This window comes from Glycine soja, chromosome 14 (genome assembly GCF_004193775.1).
Source record: "Glycine soja cultivar W05 chromosome 14, ASM419377v2, whole genome shotgun sequence".
NCBI classification, from domain to species: Eukaryota; Viridiplantae; Streptophyta; class Magnoliopsida; order Fabales; family Fabaceae; genus Glycine; species Glycine soja.
This window is the reverse complement of record NC_041015.1, coordinates 10213567-10232060: the sequence shown is the minus strand read 5'-3', so window position 1 is coordinate 10232060 and position 18494 is coordinate 10213567. Positions and strand designations below refer to the sequence as shown.

Below are 18494 nucleotides of genomic sequence, written 5' to 3'. Positions count from 1 at the left end.
GATATCTTGGAGAATATTCTGCAATGGAACAAGATTACTGCAACTTTAATTTATAAGTAAATAAAAAAGATACACAATTGATGTTTAATTTAGTCTTTTAGAAAGTTTTCTCTTTGTTTGAATGAATTTCTTCTTTTATTATATAAAAAACAAGCTCATACATTTCTAATTATTCAATGCAAGGAAAGAGAATTAATCTTTTAAGAACACTACAAATCACCAAACTGTTTTATATATATATATATATATATATATATATATATACACTCATTTTGGGTTTTATTAAATGGGTGGTTTGGTTTCGATGATTTCAATTGCTCAAATCATTTCTTGTACTTTTAAAATTAATGAAATTAAGTTCAACACTTAATTTATTGTTAAATTCTTAGTGGCATGGGTTTTCACTAAAAAAATCGCTAAATAAAAAAAAAAAGAAGTTTATTAAATGGGCTTGCCTGTAGGAGAGATCAGTCAAAGAACGATGTGCCATGGTCTCCTTCCTTTTTTCGGTATCTGTGCCAAGCTGCTTGTAAGAAACGTGCAGCCCATGTCCTCCATTGCAGGGAATAGAACCTGAACAAACATGTATGAATCATTTTTTCTTTTCTTTTTTTTTATTTTCTTGCTGAACATGGAATTGACTCTATGATCTTTTACCAAAGTCTTAGCAGCACTTGTGATATGCACAAGAGTGACACTATTAAGGATGATTTCTTATCCAATTAATCTGATTTTGTTAAATGAAAACTTTGATGGGGTGATCTAAACAAACTACAATCAGAATCTAAAGTGTAAACAAAAGTCATGGTTTCAGATTATACGTGTGGTGTGTGCCCCTTTTTTTTTTGCCAGTGTAACACTTTTTACATTTACATTAATATATATACAAAGATACACAATTACTCAAAAACATAATTAATGATGTGACTAGTATATAGTTTGTACAGCACCTGAAAGTGTGCTGAAGTTGTTTGCTGTTTAAAAGCCATCGAAATTGGGAAGCAACAAACATCAAGTCATCAGACATGATAGCAAAGGCTTCAACTGTTGATATAGTTTCCACAGTTCATCAACTGGATCCCCTTCACGAACTATATATGTAACTTTTCTCCGTGTAAAGAACTGGCTTCAGTCTGTCACACAGTGCATCCAACAACTGATTATCCATGTCCCCAAACACCTAGACCGGTACCAATAAATAAGAAGTAGAAAATGCTCATCACACATACAAGTATTGCTCATACCTTCTAATTCTTTCCTTCAGCAAATCTGGTAGCATATGGTGGGACATCCACTGTTCTGCATCCCTCCTTTTGACTCTCATCTCTTCAACTCTCACACTGGTAGATTGTAGATATTTCTGTAACAATAATCAACACCATGAATTCAAAAAATATATCAATGACCAAGGTTTGTCCTCTTAACTTGCTTGCTTGTTCTTTACTCCATCACAAAATTCTTTTCTTTCTTTTTTTATTTGCAAATCTAGAAAAGAAAAAGAAATACTCATGAGTTACACTATATCTATGACTAGGGAAGTGTAATTAATGACACCAATATGCAAGATCACTCTTATCTTGTCTATAATCTCATCGCATAGTCCTTGTTGCCAAAGAATTACCTGCATGTTTGCAATAAGTGATGCAAATAGAACCAATCCAAAGACAGAAATGAAGATAGCAAAGATTATCTCCCCAACAGAACTGCCAAAAAGGAAAAAAAAAAATACTTTAGGTAGCACTATATTATATTATGCTTTCCTTGATAAGAAGTTATAACAATTAAGTCAACAAAAACATTGGAAACAAAATTAAGAACAAAAGACACAAGTTCCAAAGTTTATAAAATGTGAATGTTGCATATATTGAGGCAAGAGCAGAGAAGATTTATTTACCAACCCTACACTATGCAAACCCCACCAAAAGCAATACAAGAACTTGTGAGTAAAATCTGTAGTTGATTCCACCACTCAAATTCTTAAAACAACAGAAAAAGACTTATAACAGAAACATATTCTTTAGTTCATGTAGAATGTATCCAAGATGCTATTTTACAACAGTTAAACCAGAAGACTTACAACAGATTCATTAGCTAGAAAACTTTGGTACATAGTGTGTTGCAGAGGAATAAAAAAATCTATAAACAAGAAAAATTTGTAACCTAATAAAAATAATTTTCTCACAAAACAAATTTAGGAATTCCTATACAGAGAAGTAGATGAAAACATCAAAATGCAGCATACTAAGAGAAATCCAAACGAGTAGCAAATGAAAACATCAAAACGCAGTGCACAAAAACTATCGCAAACGAAAATGTAAAAAATTTGGTACATGAAGCGAAATCAGAGAAGCACAAATGAAAATACGAAAATGTAAAGGTAAGGTTTGACCTGTTTATCCTCGTTGTCGTCTTCAGCGGCTTCATTCTGCGAATTATCATCGTCGGAGCTAGCGGAGCAAGCCACCGCTTCGAGCTCCTCCTCGTCATCTACGATCTAGTGGCTCGTGGTCCCTGAGAGAGAAAGACAGATATGAAGGTCACATTGTGCCTTTCCATATTCTAGGAGCGAGAAAGAATAAAAACCAAAAAAAATATTATTGCACGCAGAACCCAAGACCACGACAGGTTTGTTTAAAAAACGTTGTTGAATAGAATAATTTTTTTACCAACACCAGTGGAGTGTAGGTACAAGTTTTATAGAATTTTACCAACACCAAGTCACCGTAGGTATATATTTTTTTTGAAATTTTACCAACACTAAGCATTTGTAAGTAGATGTTATTTTGAGTTTTACCTACACCAAATAATAGTAACTATAAATTTTTGAATTTTACCTATGACAAACAATTGTAGGTATAAGTATTTTTTTACTTTTACCTACAGTAATTTATGTAAGTAGGCAAAAACTTCCGTAGGCATATGTCATTTTTCTTATAGTGATGAAACATAAAGACAGAGGACATTGAGTCCTACGAAAAATAAAGACAGAGGATGTTGAAACATAAAGATAGATGACGTTGAGTCTTATGAAACATAAAGACAGAGGACGTTGAGTCCTATGAAAATATAAAGATAGAGGGCGTTGAGTCCTAAGAAACATAAAGACAAAGGACGTTGAGTCCTACAAAACATAAAGACAGAGGATGTTGAGTTCTACAAAACATAAAGACAAAGGACGTTGAGTCCTATGGAACATAAAGACAGAGGGTGTTGAGTCCTATGAAACATGAAGACAGAGGACTTTGAGTACTATGAACATAGAAAGACAGAAAACATTGAGTCCTATTGTCATACCCTAATTTCGTCCGGGGACTATTGCTTGATGGCATGAAACCTTTGATTGACCGCTTCAAAGTACTTGGCACCCTTTGTTGCACAATATGTGAAGTCCCGAGACGTGCTGGAAATCAAAAGGAAGTGTTGTTACGCAATCCGTGAAATTCCGTAATGTGACGGAAATCAAAAGGAAGTATTGTTACGCAATCTGTGAATTTTCGTAACTCTTCGAAAGCTAAAAAAGGGAGTAATTATATGATCTGTAAGGTTCCGTAACCTTACGAAAAGAAAACAAGTATCGTTACAAAATTTGTAAAGTTTCGTAACGTTACGGAAAAAGAATCACCAAAAAAAGCAAAGGGGGTGTATTTAGTAAAAAAGGGGGTGCAAACTTGGGCCTTCCAGATTCTTCCTCCAGAAGGCGGTTGCTTCTGGAGGAAGCAACCTGGCTCGCCTGGGCGAGCTGGGTGGCAAGCTCCTACCCTATTTTGCTATAAATAGGGGGAGGAGTGAAGAAGAAAAAGGTTCAGCCTTCTTGGCACTTCGTATTCACTTGAAATTGCTGAGGAAAATTGTTTCCGTGAAGAAAATCCAAGCCGAAGCGCTTCCGTAACGTTTCCGTGGGTAATTATGCGAAGATTTTCAACCGTTCTTCATCATTCATCGTTCGTTCTTCATTGTTCTTCGGTCTTCAACCGGTAAGTACCCGAAATCGAGCTTTTCAATTCATTCTATGTACCCATGGTAATCCCCATTTGTTTTGTGTACTTTTATTCTCGTTTCATTTACTTTCCGTACCCCCTTTTGACGTGCTTCAATCATTTATTTAAGTCATTTCTCGCCTAATCAAAAAATAAAATAAATTTCCACCGATCATTTGATTTGTAATATCCGTTAATTTCTGTTAAAATGAAATCCGACCGTTCGGTCGTGCCGTAACCACGTTGGAAATAAAAAAAGAGGTAAAATAATAATAATATAATAAAAAAATACCTTTTAGTAAAATAAAGCGAAAAAATCAATCGGACGTTTCTCTTTGGGATTTCTCTTTCTTAATTGAATTGACTAATAACTAAAGTGAAACTAAGGCTAAAATCAACCCGCAAAGTCAAGCTCGTCCACAAAAAATCACTAAAAAAAGGATTTGAAAAGTTCAATATCTCAGTTTTTCTTACCAACTAAATGGATCATTTTTAAGGTCCAACGCCTTAAAATGATCACCTTCCAAGTAAAAAAGAATCGCTTGATTCACCCTTAAAAAGAACTACGTAGGTTTGATTTCCTCTTCGATGGAGGGTACGTAGGAGCAAGAGCCCCGCTTTTGTCGACCTCAAAAATAAAAAAGGAAATAAAAGTTAGGGTAACACAATTTCACACAATTCTAAAAATAAGGCTGTTGTCCTTTGAGACAAACGTGAGAAGTGCTAATACCTTCCTCAAACGTAAATACAACTCCCGAACTTGGAATATTCTTTTTGACCGGTTTCCTTCGGTTTTTCTGACGTTTTCCACAAATAAACGTTGGTGGCGACTCCGCGCATTTTCCTCCTTTGGAAAACGCACCCGTGAGCCTCGCCTCGCTCGCCCACAAAAGGGCATGTTGCGACACCTATGAAACATAAAGGCAAAGGACGTTGAGTCCTATGAAACATAAAGGCAAAGCACGTTGAGTCCTATGAAACATAAAGAAGGAGGATGTTGAGTCCAATGAAACGTAAAGGCGAGGACGTTGAGTCCTATGAAACATAAAGGCAAAGCACGTTGAGCCCTATGAAATTAAGCAAAGGACATTGAGTCCTGTGAAACTTAAAAGCATGAGCGACTAACGTCAGATCCACCCTTCTATGACAATTGTCTTTGGGCATCTTCCACGAGCTCCTAGTTGAATGAGTTTTCTTCTCAAACGTGCAAATGCAAACATCGGGGATTCTTTTCTTTTTAACAATCACAAGCATGCACGGGTTCCATTCCAGAATCCAAACTCAAAAGCAAAATTATTCATTCCTTGACCTACATAGGCTTTATTGGGCTTGTAACATGGTTATGGGGGTAAAAGGGCTATGAAAGGAAGGATCAGAGAGACTTAAAGAGTGTTTATGGGTTATATTGAGTAAGAACCTTGCTTTTACTTTTATTCATTTCAACTTTTTGGGTTGGGCTCTACTCCATTTGTCTTATACATTAATCTTTATTGCACTTTATGCCTTCCTTGTAAAATTCGGAGATCTTTTGCCTCTTTTTGCTGTGCTCGCCTTTAGTGGATTTGCTTTCTACTTTTTTTTATATTTCATCATTTTTTATATTTCACTATTGCCCAGCCTAGAGCTTAGTAAACCTCATGCATGTGTTGTTTGCATTGCTCTTCCTGCTAATTTAGCGGTAGTTTTTACTCAGTGTTTTTGTTTTTTTAAGAAAACAAATATGATTTGGCTCGGAGAGGGTACCAAGGGATAAATTAGTGTTTGGAATGAAGAAACACAGCCATGTGCCATTTCAAATCTTGACTAGAGACTCTTATAGTTTGGATTTTGGGACAAAACCTTTAATAACACGCTCATGATTGTTTTTTTTCTTTTTTTTATTATTACCCTAACTTTTGCCTAGGCCGCCCTTTCAGGTTTTCAACCTACCGGGTGAGGAATTCTTATTTTCCCCTAGGTTCGCTTGAAGCTCATGCATGTTGCTTGTCATTGCCCTAGTGTAGGGCTCAGAGGTATCCGTTGCTGTCATTTGTCACATATTGGCAGCAAGAAGACATGAAAGAAAATAAGAAATGAAAGAAATTGTTTAGGTTCTCGAAATAATTTTTCAAGGACAAGAAATATTAAAGGATTTTCAATTGAGTGATTAAGGCAAATGACTCTTACTTTTCACAAAACTTTTAAGAAAGATAAGATGAGGTTGTATGAATGCCTATACTTATTATTTATTGATTTGAAACGCAATCAATCAAATTTTTATTCAATTTTACTTGTCACTTATGGCACCCCCACCAAACGTGTAGAACACGCCATTTAAGATTGGGCATACTTGGAGATCAACTCCGGAGCATAGGTCACATGAGCAAACAAGTAAATGACGTACATGCATATTCTAGTGAAAGTTAAATCATGAGAGAATGAGAGATGATGGCATCAAATTCATTATTAGTGTTGCGATAGCATCAACATGAAAATCCTAATGCGTCTCTGGAATGTCCAATAGTGAACCTTTAAACTACCGCAAGCATCATGCATAGTATGACTTGATGTCATCAGAATTCACAGGCGAAGGAAGCTTTTCACCATCCATGTTTGTGAGCATCAATGCTCCATTTGAGAAAGCCATTTTCACCACAAAAGGTCATTCATAGTTCAGGGCCCTTTTCCTTCGGATATATTTCTGAACATGTGGCACCTTCTTCAAAACAAGGTCTCCCTCATTGAATTTACACGAGCGCACCCTTTGGTTGAAAATGTTCTTCGCTCTTGTTTACTGCCCATGACTCATAGCATCCAGTATTTTTCCCTCAATAAGATTCAACCAATCAAAAAACACCTGGGCCCATTCCACCTCCTCCACCTTCGCTTCCGATAGAACCTTCAAATAAGGAATCTCTACTTCGAAAAAGAGGACAACTTCCATCCTGCACACCAACAAAAATAGGGTTGCCCCAGTAAAAGTGCGCCTAGAATTTTGATAATCGTGCCATGCGAATGACAACATTTCATGCCAATCTTTGTATGTCATTATCATCTTTTGAATGATCTTCTTGATATTCTTATTGGCATCCTTAACTGCACCTTTCATCTTGGACCTATAAGGTGTCGAATCATGGTGTTGGATCTTGAAATCCTCACACAACTCCTTCATCATCTTGTTTATGCTCATCATTGCTTCCATCATCATTGTCGTATGCCTCTTCATGACCTCCTTATCGGCCTTCATTTACTCTTGTCACTCATTATCTTAGTCTTGGCATGCGTCTGGCACGGGTGCCATAAAGCACAGTCTTTCCTTCTTAGCACAATGATTACTTTTTTTATGATTTCGAGGAAAGAATGTAATGAGAAATGCATACCAATGTGAAAAAACAAATAAGCATGAATGCATGTAAATAATAAGTTGCTGAAGTATTGCGAATTTTACGCAGAACACTGAATAAAATATAAGGTCGAATTAACTCTAATTTTCATTAAAACAATATTGTTCATTACATCCCGTCAGAGTCAAAGTGCAACTGGAAATAAAACACGGGCACATCAATGGTTTCTAATTTTGTAAGTTATTAGCTCAATCATGAGTTATAGCACATGTTGTCTACCTTAAGATTCAATGCCACAATTTATTTCTAACTACGAAGGTAATAGATACAAGGATACACACCAAGAAGTAACAACTTAGCAAAAGATATATACAAGCATGAGCGAAACAAAGAATAAAGGAAATGAGATCAAAGAAAAACCGCAAAAAGAACGATAGCAGAATGAAACTTTAACGAACGGGACCACAATGTAAGGATAAAAGAGAAAGGGAAAATAAATAAATAAAAGTCACGATAAAATTACACACTCGATCAAATGGATTAACTATATAACGAGTCCCTAGTGGAGTCGCCATCCATCGCAACGTGGGCCACGACGAGACGGCGAAATAAAAAAATTAAATGAATAAATTGTTTTCCAAGAAATGGAATACTTGGGGAGTCGCCACAAACATTTATTTAAGGAAAACGTCGGGAAAACAAAAAAGGATAAGGAATGGTATACGGTTTGAGAAAAATGATTTGGGAGTCGTTTACACACGGGGAAGGTGTTAGCACCCCACGCGTCTGTCATGAAGACGACAACTTTTAATCGAGTGTGCTAAAAATAAAGTGACTTTTAATTATTTATCTTCCCTTGAAAACATGAATTATATTTTGTTATATTATTATTTTAATTTAGAAAAGGAAATCAAATTTTTATTTTATTATTTAAAAAAAAAGATTTTATTTTTTTAGTTTTTTATCAACAAGGGATTTGCTCTCGCTCCTACGTATCCCCAGGTGCAATCAGGAAATCAAACTTACGTAGTTCTTTATAGAAAAAGAGTTTGTGTGTTGGGTTGATTTTATTATTTTTTTTGAAATATTTTGGTTTTATAGTAAACTTTGTAAAGTCAAGCAAGTCGGAGACCTAGCATGGCACTCAAAATATTAACTCACACTTTACTGAAAAACCGTCAAGAAAGTCGGGGACCCAACATGGAGTGCGTGTAACATGAAAAAGGAGAATTGTGTGATCATTTATTTGAAAATGTTACCATTTTTAGAATAGACTTTAGTTTTGTGGTAAACTTTGTGAACTCAAGCAAGTCGGAGATCTATCATGTCATTCACAAAATTTATTCATATGTTATTCAAACACCACCAAGCAAGTCAGAGACCCAGCATGGAGTGCACAGAATGTAAGCGTGTACTAAAGAATCCTAAAGTGGATTTGCAAACATAAATAAATATTTGACCTAGTGATAGGAAATCAAATAAATAGAATGAGGATAGAAAGGGATAGAAATAGAAGTGGGAAGTACACTTAGTAATTAAGGATGCAGGACTGAAACGTGAAGAAAGTAAGATGAATAATGAGATATTTACAATACAATATTAATCAAACTAACTAACAATGCAATGATAAAAAGAAAATCACATTGAAGAATAAACGATAGAGACAATAAAGAAATACGATAAAATAAAGAGCTATTCACTAATATGCATAATTATTTTTATTTTTTTTATTATTTTTGTCATAGTCAAAGGGTTGACTTAGACTTAGTCACCATCCTAAGTGGCAAGGGTGCACATATAAAGAAAGGGGTGTAACCATCAGTTTTATTTTGTTTTAGACTTCACACAAAAAAAACGTGTTGGGTCCAAAATGAAAATGGTGCATGTGTTAAGAAAATGGGTGTAAATAGTTATGTTCATTTTATTTCAGAGTTCGCAAAAATGGGCTAGGCCCAAAACGAAAAGTTGCATTTATGAAAGATGGGGTGTGAATAATGTTTTTATTTTATTTCAGATAGTCCCAAAATGGATAAGGGTGCATGTATTAACAAATGGGGTGTAAGCATCAATTATTGGTTTTTTATTGTTGGGTTGGAACCGAGTCAGGGTGACCCAACCCAACCCACGATTATGCAATAGGGTTGAAAAACCTTAGTTGCCTCGCATAGAAAACGGCACGACCAACACATAAACAACCATAGAGGGTGGAGCGTTGCCCATGGCACCACTGGTGCAAGGTCTAGTTGCACGAGGTGGCCACGGGGCCGGCGACGACACGACAATGTCGATGGAGGAGGTTTCATAGTGGTGCAAACAAAAGGAGAGAGAAAAAAAACCAAAAAAAATGAAATTGGTAGGGCCCTTGACTCCACCAGCGAAGGGCCCACAAGTGCGAAGCTACCATAGGATAGCGGCAAATGGTGGTGGCGACATGGATAGAGACACCGCGGTCTCGCCGGAGTTGGCAAAAGAAAAAAAAAACAAAAACGCATCAAAGGAGAAGCACTTGAACAACCAAACAAAATAAAGGAATAAGAAAAAAAATACAAAATCAGACTGTGTAGGCTTCGCCGGCGGCCATGGTGGAGTCACCTTGGAGGGTGGGGTGGTGATATAAAAAAGAAGAAGAAGAAGAAGAGACAGAAAAAAGAAAGAAAATAAACAAAGAGAAGAGGATCAGAAGAGAAAACGTGAGAGAGTAAGGAATGAGGGGTTACCAGATAACCCCTCCTTCTTCTCTGACAAAGCTCGCCAAATGGCATTGCTGGGTTGGTTCGCTCTTCCTCCCCGAGATTCATGCCTCTCTGTGCATTAACTCCCCGACCTTCCCCTCCTTTTTTTTTTGGCTTTTGTCTTGTGTTCTTTTTTGACCTAATGGGTTCTCTTTGAGAGCCCAATCGACCATAAAATGTATTATTATTATTATTATTATTATTATTATTATTATTATTATTATTATTATTTTTCTTATTATTATTTTTTTTCTTTTACGCTTGTGTTTTTAATTCTTTTTTTTCTTTTTTCATTTTTTGTGTTTTCTTTTCTCTTTTTTTATCCTTTATTTTTCTTTTCTTTTCTTTTCTTTTGTTTGTTTTTTCTTGGGGGCCCTGAATAGAATTAGGGTCTGGCACTAGCCAAAAGGTGTTTGGTTAGAAATATCTAGATAGAAAAAGAAATATGAAATATTGATAGTACAACAAGTTTGCCAGTCATGAGGGTAGAACATGAGTAGCCATGTCTAGACATAGCAACACTCTTCATAACAACAATGAACAGAACACCAAAGAGCCATGTGTATCCCCTATCAGCTTTTCGTACCATCTAGTATATTTGAGATATGAGCATCATTTTGAATGTTTGATAATTATTTATATGTGATAGTGTTAGTTGATAAACATGTATTACTTGTTACTTGATGATTTGACACTATTAATTAGTATTATAATGTATATTATCACAATTTTTACCTAGTCGAATAGAATATTAAGGAGTTACATTAGATCACTATAAGGCTTACATCTATTAGTCAAAATATTAAAGGAACTATTATTCATGGCTAAGCACAACACCTGATTTCTTGTAACGCCTATATTTTTGGAAGAACCTGTTATTAGAAGCTAGAGATAGACAAAGTAACTTATCATGTCTTCATGCTTCTTATTATAATGTTGATGCATGTCTTTGGGCTATTAGCCAATTGTGTCACTACATACTTACCTATAAGGGCATGCTAGATATGCAAGGTAGTAGAATTTTACTTCCATTTTTTTGTCCTTTGTTCTCCAATCTCAACTATTAAAACTTGTTATTAGATACTCCTAAATCTGTTTTATTAATGAGTTTTGATGTTTGAATTACTAGATTTGAGAGAATGTGTTTTTCCTTGAATTAGGCCAAGTTGATTTTCACCAAAGGTGAACTGAAGGAGGTTAGTGAGGAGGTTGCTAAGTACAAGGTAAAGTGATATTTGCATACTTTTCAATTTATTTATATTCTTACTATTTAACTGATTGTATTGTTGGTGTCTCGATTGTTAGTTCACTTTCATTGGCTTTCTCATACCTAACACTTGCTGCTGCACCACACTATTTGTCAATGCCTACAAGAATGTTCTTGCTGTTGTAGTTAAGATAGATTTTTCTTTCCTTGAGGTAGACAAGATCAAGCAGTATCTAAAGGTATTGGCTTTGACATTTTGATCAACTATCACCCAAATATTCCTGTTGTTTTTTTCCTTTTAATTTGGGGGGGGGGGGGTATTTGCTGTTTATACTTACTGTGACTATGCTAAATGAAGATTTTCAAGCTTTTAGATTGCACTTGAGGTTGTGGTTTTGTTGTGATTTTTTACATTGTGGGAAATATGGGCAAATGTGATTGATGTGGTTGTAGTGAGCCGAAAACCTCGATGATATAGCTGAAATTGCAATTGCAGACCATTTTGTAAAACCTTGATTTTATAATTGTAGTTATAGTTGTTCTCTGCAAAAGGAATTTGTGAATGATGCTTTTGCCTGATTGGTTTCTCTATTCTAGGAAAAATAGATAAAATAAAAATCTGAAAAAATGGATGCAATGAAAATCTAAAGACATAGTGAATCTGTGGTTGTGCATTTTGTACCAAATAATTATATATTGCATTGGTGAGAGAAGTGAAATTGGAATGCTAGATACATAAAATTAAAAGAATAATGTATCTTATTCTGAACATGCTGAGATGAAACTTGGTGCTATTGTACCGGATATACCATATGGGATGATTGCATTGTTTCTATCTAATTCTATCTGGTTGACCAGCTCTTAAACTGCGGGAGAAAATGTGGTTGTAGTTTTCTTTATTTTTAATTTATTTGTAGATTGTTTCAAGTTGGAAGGGATAAGTTTTTAATCTCGCGCCTTCTTGTGGTGAATCAGAAAAGTACAAAGGTTTCAATGATCGAAGTAGATCAAGTAATGTTGTGCTCATGATAGGTCATGTACATGATGTTTAGTTTATTCTATTAATGTATTAGATTATATGAGTTCAGAATTTGTTGCTAATCCATGAATTGATTGGAATTTTAATGTCATACAGAGGTATTCAGGAAATGATTTGCATGGTGTCACGACTAAAGTTATGGATATGCCTCACCATTGTAGTTGTTCTTCTCTAATCATATTTTAAAAAACATTAAGTTCTATACATAGAGGCGGGTAACTAGGTTGTGACCTTTTGAAAATGAAAGTATTATTCTTACATTATGCATGTGACCTTTTGTCAAGACTCTTCTAAAATGTGTTAGAAATGTGAGGGAGTGTGCTTGTAAACTGTTTGTCGATCCAAAAACTGTATGCATTTGACCCTTTAAATCTTCATTTCCTTCTAATTTTATGTTTATCAAACTTTTTTTCTCTTTTTATGAGGTGACCATTCTACTTAGAAATTTTACCTGGCATGTACAATTTCAACTGTCATTTGGCATATTCATGTACAAATGTACCTGTCTTCATCTGTAGATTCTCTTATTCTACTTGGTAGTATTCAAGTTTTATTAGTGAAGGTTTTTTCTTTTGCTTACTGATGTTTGAAGGCATTCCATTCTTTGTAATTAATTAATGTTCAGAAATAAGCATTTAGTGACTTAGTGTTGATGAATATACTTTACAGTAAACTAATTATGTGGAACCTGTATATTTTGTAGACATTTATTTTCATATTGAATTATAAATACATTAATACCTTACATGTTGATGAATTCCCATATGCCATTTGTCTGGTATAAGAGAAACAATGGGCAATATGATTACTTAAGTGATGCCTTTGTAACTTATTTCTGAGGGCCTTGAGCCTTTGATTGTGCTTACAGATTTTGTTTATGCTTTTACAGATGTTGAAGTTCATCCTGATATTAGTAAACAATTATGAGATTCTCAGCATTGGCCAAAGCATATACTTGTTCAACATACATGGTTTGTCATTCGTGTTATTTTAGTTGTAGCTATATGTATTCATATTATATAGTTAATCAATATTAATTTTGAAATTTGAACTAAATTATTGCTATTGAAGTCGTTGATCCAATTTTTTGGCATTTGAAGGGATGGGTTATATTGTTGGGATTCATTTGGTTCAGTTGCTTAGTATGCTTTCTGAAATATTTCAAGAAAGAACATTCAGAGATAGATGCAACTTCAGGATTTTTTGTTTTGTTTGGTTCAGGTAAATAATATATTTCCCTTGATTCTTTACATATGTGGGCATATTAAGTGAGAATTCTTGATGATTGTGAGAAATGAGAACATTCTCTAATCACCCTTAGATAAAAATTAAGGGATGGGATGCTTCCCTAAAATTTTTGTTCTCATGTTGGTTCCCCCCTTAAATCTTTTAATAAATTATGGGATGCTCTGTTTCATCAATAAATTTTATATTCTTTTGGCCCACATGCTACTCAATCATTTGTTATAAGAGGAGGTATATAAATATATAAGCTAACAAAATGTGACCCATTGCCTCAATGAATTTTTCATGACTACACTTTTTGCTAAGCCATTTCTTGTTTAGAATGTAATTTGTCACTTGTTTGTAGATCATTGACATGACAACGTTCCATAAGCTTATTACTTGCTTTTGAACAAACTTTTTTCTTCTACTTCCCCATTAATATTGTTACAGTCACATCCCTTGGTGGGTCTGTATGTACAAGAGTTGACATCTTTTTGAAACACGGGGCAACTAGGATGAGGGAAATATGGGAGGGGAGTGCCATTTATAAATTGTTAACTTGAATGCAGGATCCAAGTAAATTTGTTGTTGTTGTTGTTGTTGTTGTTGTTGCTGCTGCTCTTGCTACTGAGTTTGGTGCTCCCACTACAACCAAGGAAAAGGAAAAGAAGGAAGAACTAGGTGAAGAATCAAATGATGACATAACTCATCCCCTTGGGAACTAGTTCTGATTTCACAATAACATTTGGGTGGTTAGTTTTTGTTTGTATCTTCATTCTCCTTATGCATCTTATTTAAATGGAGCTTATTATCTCTATATAATTGAAGTGAATGGAGCTTATTATCTCCTTGACCATTAAGGTTGGTTATGGTAATGCAAAGTGCATAGTGCCTGTTATTTGTTTGATATTATTTATGTTTATTTATATTAATCGTAGAGTTGGCTTAGGAGTTAAATTAAAGATTGCATTACATGATGCAATTGCTACCAAATCATAATTCAAATATAATTAAAAATTTCTAAACTCCTAGGATTAATCCTATTTGGAATAAGACTATTAGAATTTGGGTTGTGTACTCGTGTGTAAGAAAGTTTACTTTCTAAGACGGTTTTTCACAAAATCATCTTAGAATCCTCAATATTTTTTTATTATTTTTAAAAAAGACATTGTAAGACGGTTTTTAGGATATTCTAAGATAATTTTTGGAAAAACCATCACAGAATCCTCAATTTTTTCAAAAAAATACATTCTAAGATGATTTTCACATAAAATTCATCTTAGAATCCATAATTTTTTATATAAAAAAAATTTCAAGACGGTTTTCATCTGAAAACCATCTTAGAAAGTTACACTTCGAAGACGGTTATTCCCAGGAATCGTTTCAGAAGCATCCATTTTTTTCAAAAAAAAAATCTAAGACAGTTTTGGGACAAAATTGTCTTAGAAATTGTACCCTTTTAAGACGGTTTTGAAACCATCATGGAAAGTATTGACTTTCCACGACGCCGGCTACAACGACAGTTGTAAACCATCGTTAAAAAAGCCTTAAAAACTTTCATTAAATTTCATTTTTTTAATAGTGATTGTTGATAGTTGAAATTTTTCTACTATCATCATGAAAATATCTTTGTAGATTTTGTAGTTGCTTGTAAAGTTGCTTAAACGATACTTGTGCTCAGGAAAAAAAAACTTGTAGTTGTAAGCGAATAATGCCTAGTTTTAAGTAGCCATTATTTGTTGTTTATATCACCCCATCAGAGACTTGCTAGTTTCTCTATTTAAAGCCTTATTGTAATGATAATTGATTTTTGCACCTTATTTTGTGAGCAATTTTCCTAGTTTTTCTTTAGGATTTTTGTTAATAGTAGTTTTTTTTGTCAATAAATTATATAAAATGGTTTTAGAAATTAAAACAATTTTTTAATGTTTTTGTGTAAATTTTGATGTTACTAGAGAATATTTTATGCTTCAAGAAATTAGGAGTTGCAAACTTGACCTTGCCCCAACGAGATGTGCTCTCACCATTGTGAAATAGGATTGATCAAGTATAGATGGTGAAGATTTTCCACAACAAAAAGCTTCACCTCACCATAGCGAATTTGCAAGCTAAAGACCTTGAGTTAAGTAAAGTCTTGCCACAGCGAGTCAACCTCTCACCCCGGTGAGAAAGACTCAAAAGCATGAAGATCAAGTCCAGATGTCCTTAGTTTATATTGTAATTTCGTTGTACCGAACTATACACTTGCTACAACAAAAATCGTTTGGGGTAGAAAAAAATAATGTAATCTCAACTCTATATAAAGAGTATGTAACATCCTTGTAACAAACTTTTAGTTCTTTTGTGAAATTCGGAAATAGAATCTCAAAGTCTCTCGCTCTCGCTCTCTCCCTTTTTTTCTCCAATTGTGATTTTTCTCAAGGTTATATTTGGATCCTTTGTGATCCAAAATGAGCTAAATTTTGAGTTGCTAAGTGAAAAAGGTAGAATTCGAGTATGTAATTATCTATTTTTTTTATTATCAATTATCTTAGTTAATGTGATCCTATTTCAATTCTATGCTTAGATGCATGTTAGGAGTGATCAACTTAACCTTTAGGGATTTTGATTGTTTGGAAACAAGTTCAAATCCTAGATCTGAATTGAGATTGTTCAATGATTTGATTTTAGGAATGAAATCAAGTGCTTTCATTGTAAAGATTCATTGATCTAGCTTTGAGTTTTTAGGTCAGATCACCTAAGGAATTAGGGATTTGGTTTAAAACTCAAGGATTAATCTCTAAGGAATAAGGATTAGTCATTGTAGTTTGATTCTTGGTTGAATTGAACTGAGAGATTGATTAGAAATGAATTTCATATGCAGAACTCTATGGATTTCATCTCAACAACGCTTTTCTTTGTTGAATTTTGTTTTGCTCCAATTTTTCTTTCAAAAAGCCAAAAATAGTTTACTTTCACCATAATGAATTCTCAATTCACTAAAGTGAAAGCCTTCTTGTCAAAAATTAAAACTTCATACATTCGCCACAGTGAATTGACACCTCATTACAACTAATGCTTCTATAAAATAATTGACACCTCATTACAACTAATTCTTCTATAAAATAGTTGTTGATTTTTTATTTATTGCACATACTCTTTGTGGATACTTACTATTTCTTCCTACATATAGACTAGGTTCACTTGACTATCTCAAGAGTACGAACATCTAACAAGTTCAAAGTATGAAAAACCAAGTTACAAACTTGAAATATATTATATTAGTTTTGCTTCTCTCCTCTCTCTTCTTGTCCATACGTTTATATCTTGTCATCCAATGTTCAACTTATGCTTTTTTTAACATGGTATCAAGAGCCTTATTGATCTTTATGGATCCGTGAGGGGGTGAAAACCAAAGTTAGTGAGGAAGAGAAACCACCCCCCCCCCCCCCCAAAAAAAAAAAATAAAGTGAGGGAAAACTAATACCAAAAACCTTCAAACACATCTCATTCAAAAAACCTTCAAACACAAAAATGGCTTCTGACAGTAGCTCTTTTCCTCCACCTCTTTATATTTGTAGGTGAAAACTTTCACTTGTGGGCTGTGAAAATGAGAACTTATCTCAGCTCAAAGTTTGTGGGATATAGTGAAAAATGGAAGTAACCCAACTCCATTACTTGAAGACCCAACAATAGCTCAAATAAGATGTCACAATGACGAAGTGGTGAAGGATGACAAAGCACTTGTCATTATATAGGCAGCACTACATTATGATATTTTTATGAAGATCCTAACTCTTGAGACTACAAAAGAGGCATGGATCAGTTAAAGGAGGAGTTCCAAGGGAGTGAAAGAGCGAAAAAAATGCAAGGGTTGAACTTGAGAAGGGAGTTTGAAGCTGTGAAGATGAAGAAGAATGAGTTTGTAAAATGATTTTACAAATAGACTTTTAAAGGTGGTTACACAAATCAGATTACTTAGTGAAAGCCTTAGTGATCAACGAGTTGTGGATAAAATCTTGGTGTGCTTTCCAGGGAGGTTTGAGTAAAAAATCTTCTCTCTTTAAGAAAATATAGATTTTTTCAAAATATCAATTGTAGAGCTTGTGAATGCTTTGCGAGGGATAATTTCCCTTGTGAACTATAATTCATGATACATTTTAGGGCAGTTATTCTTTTGTCTCATTACTTTTTAAGCCTGCATTTTCCTTTTTGAGTACTTGTTGTAAATAAAGTAGAATAGGTTTTATATAGTTCACATTTAAGCATTTTATCTTCTTTTGATCTATTTTGAATGTAAGGAGGTCAGTTTGGGAAGAAAATGAGTATTGGTGGCCAGTCCCAAGAAGAAGTTTTGAAGATACTTGAAGATTATGAAGAAGTAGTGGTGCTTAAACGTGCCAACAGATATGCTTAAGCACCAACTCTTGGGAATGCAAGTTTTGAATATTCAATTAGCCTTAAGCATGGCTCTATATACGCTTAAGCCTAAATTTCAAGAAGCTCCATTATCTCATATCAAGCCACGCTTAAGTGTGGCCCTTCCCACGCTTAAGCTCCAACTACTGGAAGTGCACTAATCTCAGCCTCTATCACGCTTAAGTGTAACTCTTCTTGCACATAAGCTTTAATTCCAGGAAGCATCCAAGTCCCATCCGTTATCATGCTTAAGCGTTTGACTTCCTAATAGCAATAGTTAGATCTGCAAGACACGCTTAAGCGTGTCTCTTCTCTTGCTTAAGCGTGGCGAACATGTAGCAACATTTTAAAAGTCAACTAAAAAGCCTATTTAAGGCATAAGTGAAACGTTGGACCTAGTTTTTTTGTGTAAGAAGCAATTTGAGGCAACGTGCACACCTTGAAGGCTTTCCATGGAAATGGCTCAAATCTTCATCTCTTCTCCATTCTTCTCCCTTGTACTTGCTACGAGTAGTTAAACTCCTCGTTGTCTTGGGATTAGAATGTAATGACACTAAACCTCTTGTATCATCTTTGACTTTTAATAAAAGT

At 34.5% G+C, this 18494-nt stretch overlaps 1 protein-coding gene and 1 long non-coding RNA gene across 2 annotated transcripts; one reads left to right on the top strand and one right to left on the bottom strand.

The window, feature by feature from the left end:
* Positions 1–454: 454 nt before the first annotated feature.
* On the bottom strand, positions 455–1672 carry LOC114384343. The gene is made up of 3 exons (XR_003660651.1): positions 1622–1672; positions 951–1360; positions 455–573 (listed from the first exon to the last, which is right to left on the bottom strand). It is a non-coding gene; the product is annotated as an uncharacterized LOC114384343 (long non-coding RNA).
* Positions 1673–9518: 7846 nt separating this feature from the next.
* LOC114383791 (60S acidic ribosomal protein P0-like) lies at positions 9519–14230 on the top strand. The gene is made up of 4 exons (XM_028343530.1): positions 9519–9596; positions 11193–11255; positions 11338–11478; positions 14075–14230. The coding sequence occupies exons 1-4, from the start codon at positions 9519–9521 to the stop codon at positions 14228–14230; spliced, it is 438 nt and encodes a 145-aa protein (XP_028199331.1).
* Positions 14231–18494: the final 4264 nt, after the last annotated feature.

Bases quoted from the DNA above. Each gene is read 5' to 3' on its own strand.
- LOC114383791 (XM_028343530.1), top strand. From the start codon at position 9,519: ATGGCACCACTGGTGCAAGGTCTAGTTGCACGAGGTGGCCACGGGGCC. The intron at 11,256-11,337 runs GTAAAGTGATAT...CTCGATTGTTAG, and splicing joins AGGAGGTTGCTAAGTACAAG to TTCACTTTCATTGGCTTTCT. The intron at 11,479-14,074 runs GTATTGGCTTTG...ACTTGAATGCAG, and splicing joins AGATCAAGCAGTATCTAAAG to GATCCAAGTAAATTTGTTGT.